This window comes from Pogona vitticeps, chromosome 4 (assembly GCF_051106095.1).
Source record: "Pogona vitticeps strain Pit_001003342236 chromosome 4, PviZW2.1, whole genome shotgun sequence".
Taxonomy (NCBI): domain Eukaryota; kingdom Metazoa; phylum Chordata; class Lepidosauria; order Squamata; family Agamidae; genus Pogona; species Pogona vitticeps.
Window position 1 is genome coordinate 103,936,615 of NC_135786.1, and position 26,529 is coordinate 103,963,143.

At 37.7% G+C, this 26,529-nt stretch overlaps 1 protein-coding gene across 4 annotated transcripts in view; it reads left to right on the forward strand.

The window, feature by feature from the left end:
* The window catches only part of DENND1B (DENN domain containing 1B), a 217,211-nt gene that overhangs the window by 164,599 nt on the left and 26,083 nt on the right, over positions 1 to 26,529 (forward strand). For all 4 annotated transcript variants that reach the window (XM_072998076.2, XM_078392296.1, XM_072998074.2 and 1 more), the window contains 5 exons: positions 9,587 to 9,688; positions 20,040 to 20,130; positions 22,301 to 22,341; positions 22,980 to 23,048; positions 25,856 to 25,912. In XM_072998076.2, the coding sequence (XP_072854177.2) occupies positions 9,587 to 9,688; positions 20,040 to 20,130; positions 22,301 to 22,341; positions 22,980 to 23,048; positions 25,856 to 25,912 (360 nt within the window). The remainder of the gene's footprint in view (positions 1 to 9,586; positions 9,689 to 20,039; positions 20,131 to 22,300; positions 22,342 to 22,979; positions 23,049 to 25,855; positions 25,913 to 26,529) is intronic.

Genomic DNA, 26,529 nt, shown 5'->3' on the forward strand with positions numbered 1-26,529 from the left:
TTTAATATTGTGAACCACCTTATCTCCTCTCACCAGAAGAAAGGAGGTCCACAAATGATACAAAAATAGATAAATAAATACAAAGAAGGTATCCCCCCCCCCCCGAGTGGTAGGAAAAGCCTGAATTCAGTTGTTAGTTCCAGGAACAGTAGACCTTCTGCTGAATTGTAACTCAACCCTTCTATACATTCCATTAATTTGATAGTTTACTCTAGTTGGGGCTAACAATTGGATTTAGGCCATAGAGTCTTTTGATGCCTTGAAGGCTAACATGAAGAGCCCACTCCTTGATTTCTTCAGAACATGTAGCCATTGTCTAAAAATTATCAGACAAACTAAAGTATGAAGAACTGAAAATCATAGTTTGGTATGAGCTCTGAAACAGAGAGATTCCTTGTAGCTCTTTGCGCAATGCGAACCAACATATGAACAAATAAAACAGCATTTTTTAACTTGCTTTAAATTGCCACGTCTCTTCCTGCTTTCTTAAGCAAAAGACAAAGAGTACAAAGTCTGTCAATGCCGACTCATCTTTTATGGGAGCGCCCAAGATTCTGTCCCTTGTTTCATTAGCAAATATTAATCCAGGTCTCTGAAAAGCTTTGGATCTTGTTTTATTCTAGTATTCACATTATTGAGATTTTGCAGTGGAACTATAAATACATTTTCTACATGTAAAGATGATACCAGCTCATATTATATTATGTTGCCAGTTTTTATTGTTTTACTGCATTTGGGAAACAGTAAGTATTCTTTAAATTTCCTCATATTGCACAAACACACACATCTGGCTTAAAGAACACTAATTGTGTATTTATGCAAATATGACTTGGTTTCTAATGTAAGGGTAACAGAAATAATATTACTTCTCTCCCACTCATTGGTCAAGATATACGCTTCCTTTTCTTGTACTAGCCTCTCCTTGCATTATCAGCATGGAGATGTATCCTGAAGGACACCAGAAAAATAATAGTCAAAAGTAAGAGACAATCCCATTTTGAGGTTTTAATTTTTATAATTTTTCAAAGTGTAATGGCTGACACTTGGTGCTGTTTAAATAAACTTCTGAGTTATTTATTTGTTTAAAGTTAAGTGGTGGGTGGTTTTCTTTCCTCTAGCAGAGACTTCAGTATCTTTTCCATGGAGTTTATCTTTTTCTTGGCTAGCTTTCTGAAATGATGGCAGACTTTTTAAAGTGCAATATAAATCAAGGTAGTTGTTTATATTCTTTGTAATCTTTTAATGACATGTATTTTCAAGGAAGGTGATTTGTTTAGAGTGTTAGAATGATTTTTTCTTTATCATTTATTACAAAAAATTTTTAAACATTCATCATGCTTAATGGTTTTTCCTCCCAGTTTGTTTCACGAAATTAGCAAGTAGTGCCTCACCACCACCACCACCCTCATCTCATTGCTATGTTTTTCTCATGGCCATGCTTCTACCACTGTTTATTTTAACTTGGGTAGTAGGACTTCTGTTGACTTAATGGATTTTCATTTTTTCTACTGGGTGAGAGAAAGGCAAACTAAGAAGAGGAGAGAGGATGTACTCTCTATGGATGTTTTCCATAACAGGGGATTATGGATGTACATCTTTTTATCTTTACCCTTCCTGTGGCAAGCAAAGACTTCCCAGAGTCCTGGAAAGAAGCCTAAATCCAATCGCTACACACAGTTAGAGTGCTCCATTGAGTCCGCTGCTGAGTACTAAATAAACACATGTGTAAATCCCATTGATTCAGCAGGTCTGCTGTAGCTGAGACTAGCTGGATTTAGGGGAGTATTCTTTTTCACTGGTGGAAACGAGAGATGCTACAAATACAACCTGGAATTTTTATTTTTTCCCCCAATTTTTAAAATAACTTTTTTGGTGTGCGTGCAAAACATTTGCTTGACCACTGTCTTATGACTTTTTAAATAAGCTACCACTTTCCACGTAGATTCCTACATGCACTCAGTGTGAACTGCCATCAGAGAACAACAGCTACAAGTAAGACAGCCCCATTGCACAAACCATTAAATGCCTAAAGGTAAAGGTAAAGGTTCCCCTTGACAATTTTTGTCCAGTCGTGTTTGACTCTAGGGGGCTGTGCTCATCCCCGTTTCCAAGCCATAGAGCCAGCGTTTTGTCCGAAGAGAATCTTCCTTGGTCACATGGCCACTGCGACTTAGACATGGAACGCTGTTACCTTCCCACCGAGGTGGTCCCTATTTATTTACTTGCATTTGCATGCTTTCGAACCGCTAGGTTGGCGGGAGCTGGGACAAGCGACGGGCGGTCACTCCGTCGCGTGGATTCGATCTTACGACTGCTTGGTCTTCTGACCCTGCAGCACAGGCTTCTGTGGTTTAGCCTGCAGCGCCACCACGTCCCTATTAAAAATGCCTATTAAATGCCTAAATCAGTTGTTATTTTCCAAAAAAGAAAGAAAGAGAAGCTTTTAAAAAAAGAACCAAGCAAATTCCTTGTTATTTTCACAAGCAAAGATATATCCTTTGTTTAGATTGGATTCTTTTTGTTTTTAATATACAGTATCTGTAAAGGTTTTGTCTACCATTTCAGGCTTGGAATTAATATTCCATCTGAGTTGTTACATCAGAGTTATTTACAATTAAGCAGCTTACTTAAAATATGAATGCAGATTAAATAGAATAACTCCTACTGTGCCCAGCAGCCCATGTAAAGAAGTAGGGACACCTGGAATTCTGTAGCAGCTGTTGTTAAATATGACAGATACCTTGTTCGGCATACCTTTTTTTTTGGTCAATGTATTAGCAGTCTCTTCTTCAGCATAGAATCCCTACTAGGCCTTGATCGAACATACTTTGAAAGTATGTTGTAGATCAATACTAACAGGACGATTAGAGCATACACCCACTAAATAGCAACATAGCACTCCTTCAAAAGCTGTGCTTCTGCCAGAGCATGGTAATAGTGAAATGAAATCAATGGCAAGAATTTATTATGTAAGACAAGCTGTATAGAATTGCCTTAGATTACCAGTTTTAAAACTGTGAGTATTTCTGAAGACTTAAGTCCTAACAGCAATTTTGATGAAATCTCAGAGATAAATCCAAACCAGCAGCAAACTGATTTTTTAAAAAATGAGTGGACTGCAGATGGGTGCAGTGCACAAAACACATCCATGACCACCAGCAACTGTGGCTTGCCAATGTTGGACTTCAGATTTCTACCTTCTGATAACAGACTCTCACTCCCCATAGCTGTTTTGGAAGCTCTCCCAATCCTCTTGGACAACTTTTTTGGGAAAGCATGGAACTATTGTGACAGGAGGAATTCCTCGAAGGCAGTGCCACCTTGTGTGGCTTTTGGAACTCTGGCCTATGCATTTCTCTCAGTGAGACAACATCACTTGTAAGAATTACTTCATCTTTAGCAATGTAACAAGGCAAGTGGCTAAAGTGCGTCTAAGAGAGCCGTTGAGAATGACATGATCTGCAATAGGACATGCATAGGTCTGCCTTAATGCTGAGATCAATATGGAAGTCCACTTAATATTTGAAATCTCTTGGTTGCACATCCATGCACAAAAGATGCTCTTTAAATAAGCTGTTGATCTGTGTTGGGTTAAGGTAACTTTTAAGAATTAAGGCTTTTTGTTACCTGCAACACATAGGCTTTGTTGAAGATCTGAAAATGTGAGAGCAGCAACATAAATATTGTATCTTGCTGCTCTGCAGTATTGATGTCATTACTCAAATATGTGCACTTCAGTTACTTCAGCTGTGGTCATGCTTTGAACTGCAGCATTTCTTTGAACAGTCTTCCTGCTGCTAGCAAAGTTTTGTTGCTTTGGGCTGCAAAGTTGTGTCTACCCTATAGTGACCCTAATAGGGTTTCCAGTGTATGTATACTGGATATTTAATGAGTGGTTTAACATTGTCCCCTGCCCCCAATGAATTTCCATGTCCAAGCACAGGTTTTAACCCACGTCTCCTGAGTTGTACTCTATTACACTATATACCGTGATGGTGTATTATTTACAGTACCCCCACAAAAACACCACATTTTCTAATGGGATAAAAAATGTAATATATATGAGTGCTGTGAATTATAGTATGTCCAATTATATATATATATAATTGCAAATTTATAAATTGTAAGATAATTACAAAATCTTCGAAGTTAATTTTGAATTGATAGTTTCAGAAATTCATTTTCATTTTGTTATATTAATATTCATTTCCAAATTCTTTTCTTATTTTCTCATCTAGCTCAAAGGAGTGTATGCAAAACTAATTACAATGAATAAATCTGACCTATCACTCCCTAGACATATAACTTCCAGTTATTATTAACTCAAACACTGTTTTGATCTCAGACCTCCATATTTCTTAGTAAATCAGTCACTTTATTCCTAATTTTGGGGTTGGTAGGGCTGAAATATTTTAATTTTTAAAACAGTAGTATAGTAAGTCACATTTAGAGTAGGCCCGTTTGAATCAATGGAACTTGTGGAGGAGTGGGCTCACTAAATCCTCATTGATTCAGTGGGCCTTTTGTAGTGCAACTTCCTACGCTAAGCAATAGAATTTTGGTCACTGATTGTAATTCATAAGCTGTTAGTCATTCTCTGAAAAATAAATATATTCCTTTGGACTAATTTGTTAAACAAAATTGGCTTGCTAATTGTAAAATGTATTTCTGTATATACTAGTGCTATTCAGAACATTGATACTCAGTTTGACAAGGCAGCACTCTGAGCTGCAACAGTAGCACTGGAGAATCTCAGTGCTGTGATTCCCTGATACCTCAATATCCCCTAACCATGGAGACATGTGGTAAATGAAGAGTCTCCAAAGAGCAAGGAAAGAAGTCAGGTTCCCAGAAGTGAGTGAAAGCTTTTGAAAATGAATAGCACAATCACTGTAAAGAACTTGTTTTAATTTAAAAAGAGCTCTCTCACCTTTCAGTCTCCAGTTTGAGACAAAATGGAGGAGGCAGGGTTGCTGGGGGTACCAGGACATGGGAAAAAGGGGGCACAAGTTGGCTTATTCAGAAAAAAAAGTTAAAGTTGGTGCAGGGGTGCTGCCTTTGGGTCCATGGCAGCTGTACTTTGCCCATCCCTGCTCTATACAGATATCCTCAGTGTTTGGCAGAAAGCATCAAGCATTCTAGTGTGCCTTCATGAACCAGCGTGGAGCATGAAGAGAAACATGTTAACATTTTCACAGGATTTTGTCAAACTTCCACAGGATTTTATCAAACTTCCTTTGTTTGCCATCCATACTTTCAGCATATTCCACATATTCTCTTTTCTCTTCAGTTTTTCATCTCTTTCCAAATGTTAATCAGTATTCTAGGGTTGTTGAACGTATGTAGCCCTGATAGAGCTGTACTAGGAGTAGTTGCCCTCTTAATCCACACCCCAAGAATCTTTGCACTTGGACGACTTCAAGCCTGTATTGCATATGGACAGTGCTATTTTTAGCTGTTTGACAGTCACCACTTAGAAAATTAGCTTGGAATTGGTATATAGAATTTCTTTCTTTGTCTATAGAAGGGACAAAACTATAGCCTAAAAATAGATAAAACCATTTGTGAAAACCCAATAAGAGCAAAGACAGTTTTCAAACAAGAAAGAGTAGCATTAAAGTGATTCAGAAATTTTATATACATTTTTATAGCTTCTCAGTCATGAATGGCTATTCACATAAGCCATAGGTTAGAAGGCACCAAACTAAGTGGAATTGTAGACATGAAGCCACCACACTATATACTATATATAGTTAAAATCAATGGGAGATCAAGGTAAAAGAAAGAACAAACATGGACATAACATTTTATCAAAGTACCCTGAAACTTCTCTTTGAAAGCTGTCTCAATTTCATTATATCAAGAATTCAGATGGGGATATCTTTAATCCCTCCCAGTTTTTCCCTAGTAGGTTTTACCTTATTCTGAGACTTCAACCTATGTGCACGTTGTGTAACTATAACGTATTACAGCATCTGATTTCCAGTGTCTGTTGTTACATGAGTTATAGTCCAACAAGAGGTTCACACTCCAGCAAGTCAATAGCTGACTGTAAATCAAATTTACTGTACAAGGTGATACAAAAAAACCCAAGGTATTTTGAGCTGCACTTGACTCTTGATATTGTGTTCTTTGAATTAATTGCCAATTCTGATTTTTTTTTGCTTTACACAAGTCTTCTACAAAGTGGTCAATAAGTTCCTATATGTATGCTGGGGGACAGGACCTTTGCCTTTATAAGAGTCTTGTTAAGCTCCAGTGTTGTCCAGATCTGGAATGAAAAAGCTTGAAGAGTAGATACTTTACAGGAAAAATGCTGTTTATAACCAGTACAGTTGTAAGCCTGGTTGACCAGAGTCTCATCAATTTTACCACTAGCACAGCTTTTTTTTTTTTTTTAAATCACAGCCTTGATGTTAGACAACAAAACAGCTTTAAAATTTTGTATTGAAAGTCAGCAACAACGCCAGAGGGAAGTATAGACATTTCCTCTGTTTAAAGAGACAAAAAGAAATAAATCTGAGACCATGTTTCACATTGATGAAGGAGGTCAATCCAACCTCCATAAAAAGCATAGTTTTCTGGTCATTGCTCCACAGTAGCTGAACAGCTGCCAAGGAGACGCACATGTCTGGTGATTTTCAAAAGGAAGCATTGGGATCCCATGGCTGAAATATTGTTGGTATAAATGTATATGCTGGGTTGATGTCGTCGTCTAGCAGCAAATATCTGTAATTAAACCGAATCTAAAACTTCCTGCCCCCTCTTCAGTTCCCAAGGCTACCTAGAGATCCCTTTTGCACCTGGGAAGACTTTTGGAGCTTTGGGACTGAGGTGGGAGCCTTTAATATGGGAAAGCACACACACTTTTATTGTTACAGCATCGAGCCATATAAATAAAACAAAATTAAATGCAGAGCTTCAAGTACTAACATATACTACAAAAAGCCAAAACTACAAATATGACAATGTAAGACCAATGTCTAAGTTTGGCTATCTATTCTGCCTACTATAGCATGCCGCCCAAAATTTCGCTACCAGTTCTTTAGTAATCCGATTTTGATCAATTAACAATTGGTTACAGTAGTCCGAGTCTGACTGGCTTGTCATGTCTTTTAAGAGAGGTGTAATATATTTTCCTCGAATCTTGTTATGCCTGTTACATCTGAGCATCATATGCTCAATAGATTCTATCTCACCAGATCCACAGGGGCAGAGTCTCTGTTCCCTCAGGATCTTCTTAAACTTGCCTTCCAGGTTTGCTGAGGGAAAGGCCTCACATCTAGCCAGAGTAAAGGCTTTCCTAAACTTATATGTCTTAAGCTGTGACAAATAGGCCATGGGGAGCACGCGATATTTGTGTGTGTCCATCGCTCTAAAGTTGGGGCATCTACCCAGATCTATCTGTCTTTCCATGTCCATTATTCTCTGTTTGAGGGGTGATTTTGCTTCATCCCATTGCATAGTATTGCTTGTGGAGAGAAGCCCATAACTTGCAATTTGTTTAGGACTGCTTTCAGCCAATATCTGTAATTAAACCGAATCTAAAACTTCCTGCCCCCTCTTCAGTTCTCAAGGCTACCTAGAGATCCCTTTTGCACCTGGGAAGACTTTTGAAGCTTTGGGACTGAGGTGGGAGCCTTTAATATAGGAAAGGCACTACTTGATATACTTTGGTGGTCCCAATCTTGTGATAGGATTGCTGCTGGTGATTTTCTATTTTTCATTTGTTTCATATAGTGATATTTATATGAAAATCTTTGATACTGATTTTGGTAACCAGGAGTATCTGATAAATTATGCATTCATCTGACAAAACAAAGCAGAATAGGAACCTTATAGGAAATCCTCCATTAATTTGCAAAATCTTAAGATCTCCATGACCCAAATCCTCTTTTTTAAGTTCTTGTTACACCAGCATAACAAAAACAGCATAGGTTTTGGAAACAAATTGCTTCTACAGCAAATTACAGAAGATATTATCTGTTGTCCAGCAAGTAGTGTGACTCATCATACAACTAATGTTTACAAGGATTTCTTAACTTGAAGCAATTTGCTCCCAGAAGTTATACCATTTTCCATAGCTATGCAAGAGGATTTGGGCCAGTAATTCAAATGTTAGTGGTTTGAGAAAGGACACTCACTTCATTACAGAATCACAGGGAAACAAAGATTTTATACAAGCCAGATCTTATGACCATGGAGGTCTCAATCATTTTACTCAGAGTACCTTTTTTTAAAGATCTTCTGCCCGTGCCATCCATTCCTCCCAGGCTCTGATGCTGCACGTGGCCATCCCAAGCGAGTCCTGGAAATCCTTAACCAGGAACTGGGCCTTCTCGGTGGTAGCTGTGACACTACAGAATGCCCTGCCAGTGGAAGTGTTCCAGGCCCCTCCCCTGCTAGCCTTCCATAAGCTGGTAAAATCAGCTTTTGAGAAAGGCTTTTCAGAATATCTTCCCCCACAATAGACTGTTATGCTATGTGCATACTATTGTTTTTCTGTTATCGCCATCACTGCTTGGGGGGCTTTCAAGACTGCTTTGTTTTAAGGATGGGGTGTTTGGGTGTTTATAATTTTTGTAGAACATCCAAAGTAGTGGTTTGCCTCTAGATTGTAAGTAAGTAAGTAAGTAAGTAAGTAAGTAAGTAAGTAAGTAAGTAAGTAAGTAAGTACGTACGCACGCGCGCGCGCGCGCGCGCACGCACGCACGCACGCACGCACACACACACACACACACACACACACACACACACACACACATACATACATACATACATACATACATACATACATACATACATACATACATACATACTCTTGTATAACACTTTACTTTGGTAATTCCATTTCAAAAGATTTTTCCCACAGATCCCCAAAAGTTACTTAAAAACCTAGTTAGCTTGCAGAAGACATTTTTCATTAAGTTGACAGAGAAACTTGTTAGAAAGAAAAGAAAAAAGGGATTGTGTAGTTTTAAGTGTTTCTAATCTATCTTTGTTTTTAGATTTTGTATTTGAGCCCAGTTCAGAAGATAGTTTTTAAAAAATGCACACAAAACAGTAGTGTGGGGACAGCACCACCATTCCTTGTGGTTTTTTCCTTACATTGAAACTTAAAAGTTTTGTACAGAGACATAGAAATATATTTATTGGCTGGAATCCAGTTTGCCAATGCATAATGTGAAGTGATGCCATCATCAATGGGCCCGGAAACAAGAATAGTGAAAAGCGATTCTGCTGTCAATCATGCTGTTCTCATTTGACCAGTTGCACAGTATGTCAGCAGAAGTTCTTCATGGATAGCACTTCCACCTTGACACAACTATAGTTACTGCAGGCGTAAGATTTATGCTTGTGTGCCTGTGCAACTGGATTTCAGCCACTGAGTCATAATAACTGTGATCTTGACTAGCTAATATTAAATTTGTTTTGAGTGTAAAGTGTCGGCTATCATTTCCATGACATATACCTCATGTTTTTGTTGCCTCTGCATATCTATAATTGATCAGTATTAACTATGGGAATATTAGTTAAGCTGAACTGCCCAAGAACTATCCTTCTAATCCCTCCTCTCTCAATTTAGGGGGAGCCGGTCAGTTTCTGTGAAGAAAGTTTTGTCAAACATCGTTCCAGCACCACTAAACAGTTTCTGGAAACTGCAGTGAATCTTCAACTTTTTAAACAGGTACTGCAGAGTGGATTGATTCCTAAATGAGATCAAACTAGATCCTTTCCTGTATACATTGTGTTTGCTTGTTGAAGAATAGAGAAGTGTGTACAGTGTAATATATTTTATCTCTAGATTGATTGATTTTTTTTTAAAAAAAGGTCTTGTTCCTCAAGAACTTTGTGATGAAGCTGGATAAGTTGGGCAGGATCAGAATTACCATCTGCAGGAGGCGGTAGCCAGGAGCAGACTGTGCTTGATTTTCTTGCAAGACAAATCCTTGAAACTCTTGCTTTGAGAGCCAGGAATCACTGCTGAGTTGAGGAGCTGTGGTGCACTTTGGATGAGTAAAGTGAGGAGAAGCTTGTGCTGCCACCAGATTTCCTAAATTTACTGTAGCCCACTCCATCTGTTCCGATCTTTCAAAGAAAGGTGCAAATGGAACTTGCTCTCCTCTGTGCGTGGCTCTGTTTCTTAAGAGAGTGACATAGAATTGGTTGAGAAAAGTTAGTTTGCTTGGTATTGTGAGTCCATGGTGTTATATTCTCATTGGGTCTTTGGTTTGTTTATTTATATTGTACCTTTAATTTTTTTTCTTATGAAGACAGACTTTCTTTTTGCCACATAGAAAATTTTTGTAACAGGAAAATTGCCAAAAGAGAGGGAGAAGCTGTTGTTAATACAAAGATATGGTTAAAGCTTCACTTGGCCCTCAAACAAGGAAATTCAGATCATCCTCCCCATCCTCACTCAAAAATTAGACACATTCCTATCCCAAATAAGCGCAAGTGGTGAGCTCCACTTTTTATTCTCTAAAAAGAAAAAAAACTGCTCTGTTTAATTAGGACTAAGCCACTAAACACACTAAGACTTTTCCCCCCAAATAAGGAATAACTAGATCAATAAAGATCATATAATTGTGGATAGAATTGTGTTACAAATGTATGATTTGTATATGTTTGCACATGTAGACAGTATAAACATTTGTGTTTTACTTTAGTCCTTCCATGCCACTAGCAGTGTTCAATGTAGGGATTGGGGTGGCTAGTAGAGTTTATGGGTGACAGCTAAGACACAAGAAGGATACTGAAGTATGTCCATATTTTGACTGAAGATGGGAAGATATTGTGAGTAGTCTATACTTCCTTGTTTGTTTGAATATAACTTTAGTCATACCTTTTTGCTTTAAAACAATTTTTTTCCAAGACTGTGGTAGTGTTGGATAAATACTAAGAATCAAGCTGTAGGACATAAAAAGTGGAAAGCATAATCTTTGACTCAAGCATCCAGAATATTAGGTGGGGAAGCTGTGCGTAATTTATCTGCTCTTTAAAGATATAAGGCCATAATAAATATGAAATTCACAGGATAGTAAACAAATTTCAGTATAAAACAACTGGGAAGTTTTTGTCTCAGAGATTTAAAGGATGATAATTAAAGGTTAATTACAACATAAATGAAATATATACAGCTTCTAATCAGTAAAACAGTAATAATACTATTTTCTAAGGAGCAAGAAAGATGCATTAAACTATTTTGTTTTTATAGCCAATGTATTGCACCATCTGCAGTTCATTTTTTAAATCATTTCTCCTCCTTATTTTCCATCCAGCTGCCTCTTATCCAAGAGCTCTTGTTTGTAACTGGGTTTCTTTCAAGGTCATTTGAACCACAACTAGGCCAATTCAAAACTTTGCTATATGTCTATAGGCAAGCATTTTTTTTCAGACACAAAATAAATTCTGTAAACATCCCAAAGGCCTATAGTAGAACAAAAAGTTATTTCTGTTATTAGAGTGTAGTAACACAGGGCATTCATATATTAATTATAACTTTAGGGGGAAATTAAATCATAGCAAATGTATAGATTAGAATCAATTATGAAAGCTATCATATAGAACCAAAGTAAGTTCTCGTGGTCACTTTTAGGGAGATGTATAAGAATTCCAAAATAATAACATATCTGGATAGTTCTAAATATATCCAAATCCAAATTTGATATTTCCAAATATCTGTAATAATAATTCCTGATATTCAGAATCTCATTTATTCCTATAAATTAGAAAGTAAAGACTTAAATTTCTGCTTGGTAGAGGAAGAAGTGAAAGTGGAACCTGTTTCTCAAATATCCTGGAGAGATTTCTTGAGAAATGAAATTTAGAGACACATTGGCACAAAGGGTGGCGGAAGTAGAGAGCTCAGTGTCTCCTGATTGGGTTTGCGCTGGGTTTCCCAAGGGACTGGGGTTGATGAGAGAGCAAAACCTGTATATGTTTGTCTGCACCAATGAAATCAAGAAGCAGACACAGACACCAGAATTTTTTTTTCACATTGATTCTTTCCTTTTGATGGAAGTTTATAAATCCCCTGAGCATTTGCTGTTATGCTCTGGTGCAAGCCTTCACTGCAGCAGTTTTCTCTGTGTCCTTTTCTGAACCCTCAACTTACATTTATACTCTCTGCATCTCATTATATATTACTCACTTAATATAGTTAAGAATAAGATTTAGACTAGACTCATAGATTAATATGTCATGACTAGATTCGTAGATTAATATGTCATAAATCAACAGGGAAATATTATATTTGGTTTAGACTCTTTGGTGCATATCTGGCAGGGGAATAACATTTTGTTTTATATATAGGCTGATGTTTGTGTGTGAGTGAGTGAGTGAAAGAGAGAAAGAGAGAGACAGAGAGAAAGAGAAATTTTCATTAGAAGGGATTTTATTCTTCTGCAGCAGAATTAGATACTGTGCTTCAGGTAGGGCAGCATGAAACATGCCTGGGGTAGAAAAAGTTGGGATTTAGGGAAGGCTGCAGAAAAATGGTCTACACCCACCACAATGATTTCTATTGAGAAGAGAGGGAGAGTGAAATTGAGAGGAAAATCAGCCTACGTCTACTATTATGAGCCCCTAAAATAAGAAATTTCACCCAGCTGCCTTGCTCAGCGCTGACACTACAAAAGAGCAGCAGACAGCAATACAGGGTGTGTGTGTTTCTGCCAAGGAGGTGATAGTGTATAGTATTCATATCTGTAATACTCATATTGCTGGCTAGAGAGCTGGCTTTAGATATCTGGCTGTAGAACCAGAGGTTGGGAGTTGGGTACTCCAGTGTGTGTCCTGGGATAGGAACCAGTCTGTGTAATCTTGCGCATGCTCCATAGTCTAAGGATGCCCTTGGAAGAAGGGAAAGCAAATCACTTCTGAGTGTTATCTAACAAAAAAAAAAACAACAACAACAACGGAGAAGGGTCACCATATGAATTGTCTTGATGGCAGAAGATTATTATTTATTATTTGTATTTGTAGTAAGTGCAACAACCTTTTTAAAATTCAAATTTTGAGTCTGAATTCCAAATCCATTTTTTTGTGTGCTAGCGCACATCCCTACTTGAAAAAATATAAGGCTTTGTACAAGATTGGAATATCCACAAAGATGTATGCGTTTGTGTGGTCTCTTTCATCACATTGTAATTTACTTCAAAATCCAATTGTTTGGAAATAGACATCAACTAAGAGGACATATCCTAGTTGGGAGTGTGGGAAAGTCCACTATCCTTCTGAACTAACTACAGAGCTATGATAAGGTGTCTGCAGCCATGAAAAAGATAATTACTACACTGCTGATATACCATCATATGGAACCAGTTATCTCAGAAGATGGTGAGTGCACCAATGCTGGAGGCATTCAAGAGAAAATTAGACAGCCATCTGCCATATTCTTTGATTTGGAGTTTTGCACTGAGCAGGGAGCTGAACTCTTCAGCCTTATAGGGTCCTTCTAACTCAATTATTCTGTGATTCTATGATTATTCATGGTGAAAACTGTCCTGATGTTATACCATCTGATTTTTGCATCACTGATAATAGCCATGATTCCCATATGTAGAGGGCTAAGTAACATTGTTAGTATAAATTTACACAAGTAAGAGCCACTGTGGTGCAGTAGATACAGTTTCAGACTAGGACTCAGGAGATGTGGGTTCAGATCTCCATTATTACATGGAAACTTTGCATGGTGGTGAAGGTAATGATAAACCACTTCTTGAACATCTAATATACCTTGAAAATCCTAGTAGGGTGACTGTAAATCAGAAGCAACTTGATGGAACATTACAGCAAATTTACTCCAGTATTGTTTAGTTGTAGATGAGAGGGCTTAAATGGGAGGATTAAAAATTCATAATACTGTAACTCAACTGAAATGTGTGAATGTATGAGGCCACTAGCATCCAACAGTAAGTCACTCCATACCCCCATTGCTCTTTGGCTTCTGGTGTATGCCATCTTTGATAACTCATGCACTGCATTTAATAGTTGATTTGGGAAGCAACAGCAACTGCAGATTACAGGAGGATCACAGTGCCTCATTAACTGAAAAAACATGAAATGGAACTAGGTATCATAACTGAGCAACCAAGGTCAAGAAAAAAGGATCTTTGTAAGTCATGACAAACATCTGTTAGGCATGGTTGCTGGAACAGTAATACTTGACTGTGTATAGTTGAAACCACAGAAAAAGTCCCTTTAGCTCAGTGGAGAGCAGAATGTGGGGCATGCAGATGACCTGGGATGCAGTATGAGAACTGGGAGAGAACTCTTTCCAGGGTATGCACTGCTCAGAGCTTCTGTCTTTTCTGTTGCTTTTTGCAGTATTCAAGAGTGCCTACAACCCGGCCCCTCCAGCCCATTACATGCTTTTGTATAGGTGTGCTTTTTAATTTTAATGTTATTCCATATTGCATCACAATATTGTTACCTTTTATATTCTGCCTTCTCTCCAGTAAGTTCAAGATAGTGTACTGTACTTGGCTGTCATCTTCCCAGTTTATCCTTCCATCAAGACTGTGAAGTTAGTCAGGCTGAAAAAGAGTGACCTGTTCAAGTTCTTCTAGTGAATTTTATGGGAGCTGAACTTGGATTTTCTAGATCCAGTCTACTAGTTTAACCACTAAAGATACAGTGCTTCTCTTTTAAATGTGTTAGAGTAGAAATGACCAATGTCTTAACTTTACAGGCTACTCTGTTCTTCAGACAGTGGTTTGTAGACCAGGCTGGTAAACCTTGTGATGAAGTTCACAACATCTGAAGGGAAAAGAAGCATATTTATGTTTTCATCATACACATAAAATCCAAAATACAGCTGTACTCTTAACAGTAAAGAATAAGGTCTCTTACAATTAGGGCTACAGATGAAATTTCTTCAGGATGCCCATGGGTCACTAGCTGACCATCTCTTTTATAGCATTCACCTTAGCTGAATACTAATAAAGTTAGAAGAATGTAGAAATCTAACAACCAAACACTGTTGTGCAGTCTCTAATTTTCATATGACCCCCTCTTTTATTAAAGTTATCTTTTGTGCAAGATTAGATACCCCCCCAAGAAAAGCTAATGTATCAACTGAAGCCTAACAACTCCATTTTCTGTCTTTGTAGTTTTACCTAATAATGAAACTCTTCATAAATCATCTGTTTGGTTTTGTAGTAAGGGATGAATTCTTAGCTTTTTCCAAATAGATAATGTCTTGTGGTTCAAAGAATGTTTTCTGCACAGTGGTTGCTTAAGGTGCTTTATCTCACTCTTGCTGTGAAATAATCCAGTGATCCCATACCGTGGTCTGACCATGAACCAAGGCCGTTTGGAAAAAAGCCAGCTTAAGTGGGGCAAAAAGACTGTTCGCTGAGAAAAAGAGGAAATAATCATCAGTGATAGTGTGTTCTTTCTTGCTACTGCTGTTTCTGGTTTTATCTACATTGCTTTTAAAACTATTCATGGAACAGTTTGTTTCATGTCATCAGTCTATCCATTGACAGGCATCAGATTGTCACTGACATGCTTGTTTGGATAATCTGTGATAGCATAGGACAGTCAGCCAAATAGTTAATTTTTATTGGCTCCTTCATACTATTTCAGTTAAGAGTGATTTAGTAATAATTCATGTAGGAAAATGTGCAGTCAGTCAAATGCTTTCTCTGTTTATCTCATACTTGGGCTACCTAACCCTGTCAAAAATAAATTATTGCTTGAAAGTATTCTAAAAATGTCAGAGTTTTTAGAGTGTCAGGGAAGCTAGTGATTTTATTAATCCTTAAAGGCAAATTAAAGCTTTTAACACAGCATTTTTTAAAAAAATTGTTCTGTTTTGTTGTTGATCGTACTAAGTTGTTCAGTTGGAGGGTCTAAACTTGATTTGTTTAACACCGTTGGTTATGCAAACTGCACAAGAAAGTTCAGGATTCTCTTTTTGATCTCCAGACAAATGAGGAGCACGCCAGAATGCATGCTTACTTGTTAATTTCCTCTGTTTCGTAATTTGCATTAACTCGTGGTATTAGATCCAAAGCGAAGAAACTGGGACTAACACTAACTGCCATTATTTCCAAACTGTGGCAGGAAAACATGGTTGGAGGTGGGTTGGCAAGCCATGGTTAGCATTAGTCATGTTTGTCTGATTTAAATGTGGTAACAAATTTTATTTAAATAACAAAAGGGGAGAAAGAACTAGTGTGCAAGAGGGAACAGCAGATGTTCAAACCAGTGACATATTCCCATTCTTACAAACTGACAAAAACATGTATGTGTGCCCAAACAATATTTGTAACAATCAGTTACTAAGAATAACTGAAGATTTATGATTAAGATGAATCAGTCCATGTACAACTGACCTGAAAGAAGAAAGTAAGGGGTGTGAAAGGTGCCGCTCTGTAGCCTTGAACTGCAGCCCTAGTAGCAAAGAGATGGGTAAAATGTGGGAAACAAAAAAACAGAGTCGCTCTTGGGATAAAGTAGGCCAGACTTGTTGCTTGTCCCAGCTCCTGCCAACCTAGCAGTTCGAAAGCATGTAAAAATGTGAGTAGACAAATAGCTATCACCTTGGTGGGAAGGTAACGGCGTGTCCGTGTCTAGTTGCCCTGGCCATATGAGCACGGAAACTGTCTTTTGACAAATGCTGGCTCTGTGGCTTGGAAACAGGGATGAGCACCGCCCCCTAGAGTTGGACACGACTGGACTAAATGTCAAGGGGGACCTTTACAGGCCAGACTTTAATGATTACATCTGAAAAGTCTTGACATGCATAGTTTGGTAGATCTAGGCATCATATGACTTGTCAGGTACCTGACAAAAACATCTTCCAACCTTACTGCTGGGCGATGCTGGGTTGATTAGAAGTAGAAGCCCCATGGATGCACAGTCATGGCATAAATCACCTGCCACCTGGGAAAGAGATAAGTCTGGCAGCACTCAAGCCAGACAGATCCCTAAAGCCTATTCCCCAGGATCCCTTTTAGGGCAGTGGTTCCCAAACGTGGGTCCCCAGATGTCCTTGGACTAAAATTCCCAGAAGCCTTCACCACTAGCCATGATGGCCAGGATTTCTGGGAGTTGTAGTCCAGTAACATCTGGGGCCCCTGTTTTAGGGGAATCTGCAATGGGAGATATACACACAGATACACTCCTTTATCCCCAGTGGGATCTGGACATCTGTCTAAAACCAAACAGTAGAGTAGTGACAGACAGAAAAGCATTGGACACCAACACAAAAGAATTAATCTCTTCCTGAATAATGTCAAACACAATCTGAACTAATAGACTGTAAATAGAAAGACAGACGGTGAGCAAGTTCTAGGAATGGTGGTTGCATGCCACTGTTATGGGGAGGGAGGGACATGGCACTTAAATTGTCCTCAGGCAGACTACAAAAAAAAACATCCCTTGGCCTATTGTAGAAACCCTCCCTATGGCTGAGCCATAGCTTTCTCGAAATGAGGTGGCTGCACTGTACTTAGGGTAAGTGCCTATATGCCAGATTTAAATTGATGGGTAGGTTTATATTGATGGATACAAAATTGTCATGCTATGGCAGCTTACAGGATGAACCCCCTCTCAAGAATTTCCATTAGATACTGTATGGAGTGCAGTGGTATTTTTCTCTCCCAGTTTAAGTAGAATAATATGCACAAGCACCATATGTTTATCCCTATATCAGAATTTTGAAATGGCAAAGTTGTCTTCAGAAACAATAAAAAATAATAATGAATTAGAGAATTGCAGAGTGAAAAAAAGCACTTTCAAAATGGCCATATTCTCCCATAGAAGCCCTCCTGGGTTGTGATCTTTGAGGAGGGTATTCTGTTAGGCCTTCTGCTGTCGGAAGCAAATCTTGTGGAGATGTAAAAGAGGATTTTCTTGCTGATTGCCAGGGTGGATTTAATTTAAATATTTTTAAAAAATTAAAATTAGATATTTTGATATTTTAAAAAATCAATTTTTAATTTAAATCATGATATAAATCGTGATTTCAACCAATCTGATTTTTAAAAAGTCATTGATTTTCAGTGTCACCAGTAGGCGGACGACACTCTACCTCTCATTGCCACCTAAATCCAAGGAAGCTGTTTTGTCTCTAAATCAGTGTTTTGTATCAGTAATAGACTGGAGGAGGGTGAATAGATTGAAACTTAATCCATACAAGACAAAGGTGCTCCTGGTAAGTCGAAAAGCAGATCAAGGAATAGGGATGCAGCCGGTACTGGATAATGTTACACTCCCACTTAAGAAACAGGTGTGCAGCTTGGAGCTGCTCTTCAATTCATCTCTGAGCCTGGATGCCCAGATCTTGGCTGTAGCCGGGAACACACTTGTACAATTAAAACAAGTGCACCAGCTATGTGCGTTTCTTGAGAGATCTGATCTGTCCACTGTCATACATCCCCTAGTTACTTCCCAGCTGGATTATTGTAACACGCTGTATGTGGAGCTGCCAATGGAGAGTGTCAGGAAACTTGAGTGGGTCTAAAATGCAGTCACCAGATTGCTGACTGGGGATGATTATAGGGTTCACATAACCCCCTGTTACAGCAGCTCTGCTGGCTGCTGATCAGTTTCTGAGCACAATTCAAAGTGCTGGTTTTAGCCTATAAAGCCCTAAGTGGCCTGAGTCCAAGCTATCTCTAAGACCGTATCTCCCATTATGAGCCGGCTCAGCTGTTAAGATCATGAAGAGAGGCCTTTCTCTCAGTCGTGCCACCTTCACAGGCGCATCTGATGGGGACACAGGTTAGAGCCTTCTCTGGTGCTGCTCCAACCCTTTGGACTTACCTCCCACAGGAGGCCAGGCTGGCCCCATCTTTGCTGTCCTTCCACAAGCAGGCAAAGACCTTTCTCTTCAGGCAAGCCTTCCCTCAGCAACTAGCTACCTGTGTATGATTTTTAGATGGATTGCTATGCATCACTGCTTTGACTGGGTTTTTAGTACTACTAGTGCTTTCCATTTTTGGGTTTTCCATTTCTCAAAGTTGCATTTGTTACTGTTTTCTTTTTAATATTTATTGTTCTTTGCATTAATATTGCCTTTTAATGATGTAAGGCATCTCTTTATGGTCATTGTTCTTTACTTTAAATATTGTATTTATATTTATGATATAATTGTTTTCAACTTTATATATTGGGTCTTTTTCAAGGAGAAAGGTGGGTAACAATGTTACAAACAAACAAACAAGTGAAGAAGACCTTGGGGTCTTTGATCTTCTTTACCCAGGAGTAGCAGCTTCAGTATATAAGATAATATAAGCATAAATTTGTATCGAAGAAAGAAAATATTGAACTGGTGGAGAACGTAAGCAAATGAAAGAGCAGACAAGAGCAGACACATAAGTAAACATAAAAATATAAAACATACTCATTTTATTCATTTCAACAAGATCCCGATGTTTAATTACTCTTCCTTTAAACAGAAAGTCTTCTTTCTTTTCCAGTATTTTGCACAGACCTATCTTCTTTATGAAAAATTATATTTTTGGTACCTCATCTTCAAATATGAAGAAAATGTTATCTACTTAGTATGAAAAAATCTTTGCCACAGAATAGTTCTACTGCATTGTCATGGACAGTGTGGCCCCTTTCAAAGCAGACTGCACCCACAACCCCTCATTTCTGGATCACAGTATCTCTATATTGTTGGGATTTTAGTGCCACCATACATAACCTGCCTGCATTTCACAGGCCACAAGCTTGTTGACTAGTGTAATAAATCACACTAGAGTAAGCCTATTGAATCAATGGGGATTTGGCGAGTCAAATTTCATTGATTTAATGTACCTATTATAGCACAATTTATTATGCCAAGCAGCAAGATTTGGGCCACAGTGAAGGAAGGAAGGAAGGAAGGAAGGAAGGAAGGAAGGAAGGAAGGAAGGAAGGAAGGAAGGAAGGAAGGAAAGGGGGGTAATCACAGGGTAATGCTACTATATAGAAGTTTTCTGCTCATGGCATTTTCTGTAACCCATAAGAAATAAGAAATTTTAAAATGTCATTTCTTAATCAAGTGATCATTGCTTTGATCCATTTATTTATTTCAGTTTATTGAAGGTCGGCTCGCAAAGCTAAATGCAGGAAAAGCGTTCTCTGATGTTTTTGAAGAAGAAATTGCTTCAGGTGGCTTCAGTGGAGGTATAGATTAAGTTTCCTGCTTTCTCGCTGCACTCATAGAAACTTTAGAGGATGACAGTGGTCTTTAAAATTAGTTTTCAGCTTGCCATTGTCCCTGTTTTGCCAAGTGACTTTTAGTTTTATAAAATTGATGAGATATTTCTGAAAATACAAACATTGATAAAGTGTTGTCTTCCACTGGGTCAACATTTGAAGAGGTATGGTTTGTTCAGTTCTGTGATTTTAAAATGTTGATGATGGTCATCTACAGTGAAATTGGTCATTCACAGTGTCAAGATTTTTAATGCTGAACACATCATTTCAGCTTGATTTAAAAATCTCCTTTTCCATTTTTAAAGCAAATGTGTCTATTTTTCATACCCTTGTGGGGAGAGAGTGCATATGCACCAAAAGCCATGGAGGAATTATCACAGTCCACAAATCTCTCCAGAAACAAGAGGAGCATTTCTTTAAAATAGCAGTTTCATTTTTGTCACTTGTTCATTAGATTTAGATAATTAACACCAGACACTGATGTAGCAGGTTTTGAGTATATATCTTATATTTATATATTTGATGTTGAATTTTAATTTAAATAGTTATAAATGGTTAAAATTAGGTAACTAAAAAGGGGTTTGCACAAGAAAAATTATTTTTCATTTCTCAGTTTATTTTAAGCTACTATGTAAACTTTCTTGGAAGTAAGGTTAATGGAACAACCTATAGCACACTCCCAGGAGAAGATGCATAGGATTAGGTTGCACATAATTGTAGAGATTTCTTTTCAACATTAATGCTGGCTGGTATTTGGGGCATTTTTGTAGATTATGTGGCTTTTACCCCAGTCTCAAGTCCCAATTTGGTGTCCAACATGGTCTTGAACTACTACTCAGATTTCCACTCCTCTTTGTGAAATAATGTGCAGTTCACATTCTAACTGAAAATACTGAATGCAAATAAATTGTAAACTCTGGACCATGTGCTTCATTATCAAGTTGGTCTTTGAGATAGGATTGTACATGACACAGCATGTGAGTGTTGTCAAAAATCTCAAAATGAGTGAGTGTGAAGACCTGTTTGTATGTTTCATGTTCCTAAAGGAAAAGCAGCAGGTGGGAACAGATGCTGAAACTTTGCCCACCTGTCTATCCTAATGACTTTTCTGCCAACTAGCCTGTGAGAAAAGAAATGAATCCTTTGAACTGACTGATCACTGGGATGCTTCAATGTGCAAAGCTTGTGCTCTACCACTGAGCTAGAGTCCCTTCCTGTTTCTTCACTAGAGCTTGCTGCTGCTTCCCACATAGGTGTTTGGCAGCCATCCACATTTAAAGGCACGTATCTGCCACTGTCATGTTGTTCCACCTATAGCAGTAGTCAATATGAGGTGTATTTTGGGCTTTGCTCCAACAAGTGCAAAGTAAACAAAATTTCACTTTAGATGTTAGCTTTATTAGGGTGAAGCTAATTTATTTCTCGGGAAATGTTGTTCTCTCCTTTTTCCAAGCCCCAATTACAGGTATAAAAGTTGTATCATTGCCTCTTGCACTGTCTCAAAATTAACAGTAAGTTTATGTTCAGTATTATCTCAAAGCTAAAAGCATAAGCCCGACTTCTTCCGCTAAATAGGTTCAGAAGCAAAGGTAGCTCTTTCATGCAATCAAATTTTAACTTGACCATTGTGAGCCATTTATTAGTGTAATAGTACCCAGTGAACACATATATATTTGTACTTCTCCCATTTGCCTCATTTTCTTCACCTACAAAGGTAATAGCTACTGTAGATGGCAGAAAAGAAAAGAAATCTGTCATTTAACACCCTAATAAATAACTTTCTACACTCATTTTAAAGCTGTATAAACAAAACATAATTTCAATGTATTTTTCAGACCTTAGAAGACTTAAGGAGGTCTAAAACTAAACTAAAACTTTGGCTGTAATAAAAAGAAGTGATTTCTCTTCATATCAAATGGTTTCTTTTTCCTCAGGAAAGGTAATATAGCCTAAAGTGCTATTGGAAATAAAGCAGAACTGTGGTTATAAATGAAGAACACGCCATAGTGCATGTGATCTGAATTTTTTTAATGCAATTGTAAGCACTAAGTATAAATGTCTGATGTGTGTGTGTGTGTGTATTTACACAAGTTATAGTATTTCTAACTTTTTTGTTGCCTGTTAATTTACATTGCAGGAAATTCAAGATCATATAACCAATGGGTACATACAGTAAAGGTGAGCCAGTTTTGAATAGCGTGATATTTGTCTTGCAGTATAAAATATGTCAGTAGTTTCCATTCTTTGTCACAGTGTGATAGAATTCTTGTTTATTAACGTTGAGAAGAATATCCAGGAGTACGTACTGTAGATATTAAATTATACAGACAATGAACTTCTGTGCAAGCCACACTTAGACAACACCCATTTAATCAAAATTTATTAAATATAACTTCCTGGGGGATTGTGTCTTATATAATTATTTTGACATGCATTGATAAATACGTTAACCCTGGAAGTATCACATTATAACTCTTGAGTGCTATTCTTGTTTGCATGAGTAGACAAAATGCAGCTTTAGAGGTTGTCAATGAGGCATATAATGGGGTGGTGTTGGGGAATTGCATTTTAAGTCAGCCGGAGTTTCATTTTCCTTTAAAAACTGTAGCAGTTTGCTTTTATTTATTTATTTATTTATTTATTTATTTATTTATTTATTTATTTATTTATTTATTTATTTATTTATTTATATGCCGCCCACACTACCCAGAGGTATATCCTGCCTATCTAGTCGAAGGACCACTCTAAGGCAGCTCTGTGCTGATATAGTGCATTTCTATATATTTATATCTATATCTTTATATTGTATATTTCAGAAAGGAGGAGCCCTGATCAACACAGCAATGAACAAAGCCAGCCCAGCTGTGAAAACAGCATACCGATATGTAAGAGTTATCTATATATGGCTGTACAAACTACCCCACATTCTAGGTCAATTCAAAATATTACAAAAATATTTTTTCACATACTTATTTTCAGAAGAAGAAGTTGATATAAGTTGTAGGAACAGAGTTGGCACATCCAGGACCATAAATAGTGTTTCCTGTTCCTGCTATATTGCAGGATCCTGTCCAGTTTCTTCCTCAGGAAAGGGAAGGGATTATGCCACAAGCGAAAAAAAGGAGTAATTTGGAGTCCCACTCATTTCCATGACTGTATGCTGGAATTCTAGTTTGTACTCTCATGTTTTTCTATCCAAGCTGAATTTCATTTTTTCCTAGGAAGAAAATCATTTCACTCATTCTTCAAAGCAAGTTATTTGGTAGCCTTCTATAGCAGCTTGTCAAAGAAGTTGGGTCTCTTCCTCTTTATCCCCATCTTTCTCTAAAATTCTAGCCTATTCTCCTTGTTCTGTTAGTCATCTTTCTGCATGTCGCAACAGTTGGAGATACTTCCTGTTTCCCATCTAGCCAGAAGCTATAAATCACTATCTCAATCAAGAGTTCATAGGTACATTTTTGGACATTCTTAGCAAGACTGGAAGTCCTTTTCATAGATATCTTTTGGCAATTTAATCTCCAATATATGAATACAATTAATAGCAGCAGCAGCTGCCCTTATAAACTTTCATAACATTAGCTATATTTATTTTAGCCTTTAAAATGACCAGATTTTTGTTAGTATTTACATAAAATCCATGTAAGTAGCTATGATTATGGCTAATTGCAGCTAATTGACAGGGTGCCAGATTGATTGCACAATCAGGCATATGACAACGCACATAACTAGCATGAGTCCCATTACCTCATCAGTTAGCCACAGCAAATTGTGCTAATCTTACAGGACACCAGTAGCCTTCTGGTCAATAGCTATTTTATTTATTAATTATATTTATTTGTTCGATTTATATCCTGCCCATTTGGTATATTCTACCACTCTTTTACTAAAAATGATCCTTTGTTCAGGTGTCTACATATAGTACCTTTGGCATCCTCATGTACACAAGCTCTGTAGTTTACTAGTCTTACAAAACAAATTACTGTAGTGGGCTAGAAGCATGGGAGCTGCTGATGTCTCAAACAGGGACTTTGTGGCTCCTGTTGGAATGAGCGACTTAAACATTCCATCTGCCTACTGCTTGGCTAGACTGTTCATTAAAGTTAATATGCCCCCTTCCCCCACCAGGCCTGGCTTGCTGCAAATAGTCCTTCAACAGCAGCTGGCAGTTTGCCAGAAGTGGACATGTTGTAAAGCAAACATCACTGCAGAAGTTTTGTACCTCTTCTCCTGTACATGGACCCTGGGAAAATGTGGGTGAAACAACTCAGAAGTGTCAGATAGACAAGAAGAGCGAGACTTTGTTGCCTGAATATTTATTCTTCCAAATCATAATCTTCCTTTGAGACTCTTGTCATCAATCAATCAATAAGTTCTTTAATCTGCCCCCCTTTAAAAGAGAATTTTAAATTGTACATTAGTTAAAAATCAGATTCAACCTATGAAGAAAAATAACCCAGGTAAATACATGTTCCATGTGCTCATAGGCTTATTTATAATTTACATACAGTTCATTAACAGATTGATGGAAAATCAGTCTTCTCTTTGTTTCCTCAGTAGATTTTTCCTCACACAATTTTGCCACTAACAGGCTTATACTTAATCATTTCTGGACATGGCTAGCTGCAATGTTTATTCTTGCCATCTCCTGCTTGACCACATCCAGCTTACCAAGGTTCATAGATCTTACATTCCAGGTTCCTATGCAGTATTTTTCTTTGCAGCATCAGACTTTCCTTTCACTTCCAGGCGTGTCTGCAGCAGAACATCCTTTCGGCTTTGGCCCAACCACTTCATTAGCTCTGGAATTACTTATATTTGTCTTCTGCTCTTCTCAGTAGCATGTTGGACACCTTCCGACTTGAAGGGCACCGTCCAACTTGAGGGACTCATCTTCCAGTGTCATATCTTTTAGCCTTTTGTTTCTGTCCATGGAGTTTTCTTGGCAAAGATACTGGAGTGGCTTGTCAGTTCCTGCTCCGGGTGGATCGTGTTTAGTCAGAACTCTCCACTATGACCTATCCATCTTGGGTGTCCCTGCACAGCATAGCCCATAGCTTCTCTAAATTACTCGAGCCCTTTCGCCACGACAAGGAAGCAATCCGTGAGGGGGATTTGACCAAACCCTGGGAGGCAGTCAGACACGACTTAATGACTAAACAACAACAAAGCTGCAATAGCTGATCTGTACAGCAAACTGCTAGGTATTACAGCTGCTGGGAGAAACCTTCAGATGTAGTAGTTCCGACAGCAAAACTTGTGTCCAAGTGGGCCGTTGGTGGTAGTACTCTTTCTTCTCTTTGAACTTAACATGTTTTTGAAGAAAGCATACATTGTCCAAGAAACTTTAATGGAGATACTTGATAGCTAAAAAATAGTTGTTTCATCTCAAAATTGAGGGGAACCGTAAGTCTCACTTTGAATGACATGAAGTCAAATTAAATTTAGCTGATTCTTTAAATACACCAAAATATGAGCTTAAGAGTGGTTTCTTTGTAGATATGAAGTACTGAGAAATATCTCTCTATGAAAAAACTAGTTTGTGGAGCACCACTAACCTAACCTTAATAAGTCTTTGTTTCTACATAATGTGAGATCTTAATTTTTAATTAAACTTCATCTTATAGAGCATATTCTACAAATCACTGTTTTACAAATCCAGTTAGCCCTTTTTCTTTTCCCCCCTTTTCTCTAGGCAAAAAGTCATGCAAAACAGGGAATAAAGGAGGTGAAGAGTAAGTTGAAACACAAGGTAAGTAGCAGAATTTGTATTTTCTTACCTTGTTTCTTGCTTCAGTTTGAAGTATATATCTTACAAATCCCACAAGATTTGTGTTTTTAATGACTTTTGAAATATGCTTAGCCCTTTGTTCAACAATACATTTTTTATAACGAGCCCTCTGGCAACTATCTGTCATTGTATGCATCCACTTGAATAATCTCTTTATTGTTTGCATATTTATCATGGAAAAACAGAGGTCTTCAAAGATACATTAACAGGATGTATGTTTTCATAAAGCTGATTGCTTTGATATCACAGTTGAAGCCTTTGCTTCAAGCTGAGAATTTAAAGCAAGAGAGTTTTACCAAAGAACTATAATTCAGAAGGTGTAGTTGTCTGTTTAGATTTCATGAGATCTGTAAATGGTGGCAGTATTTTAGCATTCTTGAACCTCTTTAACTTTCAGGGGCAATAATATAAAAGTATATCTCATCATGCCACTGTTTGTTTATTCAGATTAGAGTTTTTTTAAAAAAAATATGTTCATCTGCAATATTCTGTATTCTGTAAAGAGAGTTGATCTAATGTTATTGGTCTCCCCTATTCCCAGGTTTCTGAGGTGAATACATGATTTAGATTGCAATTGT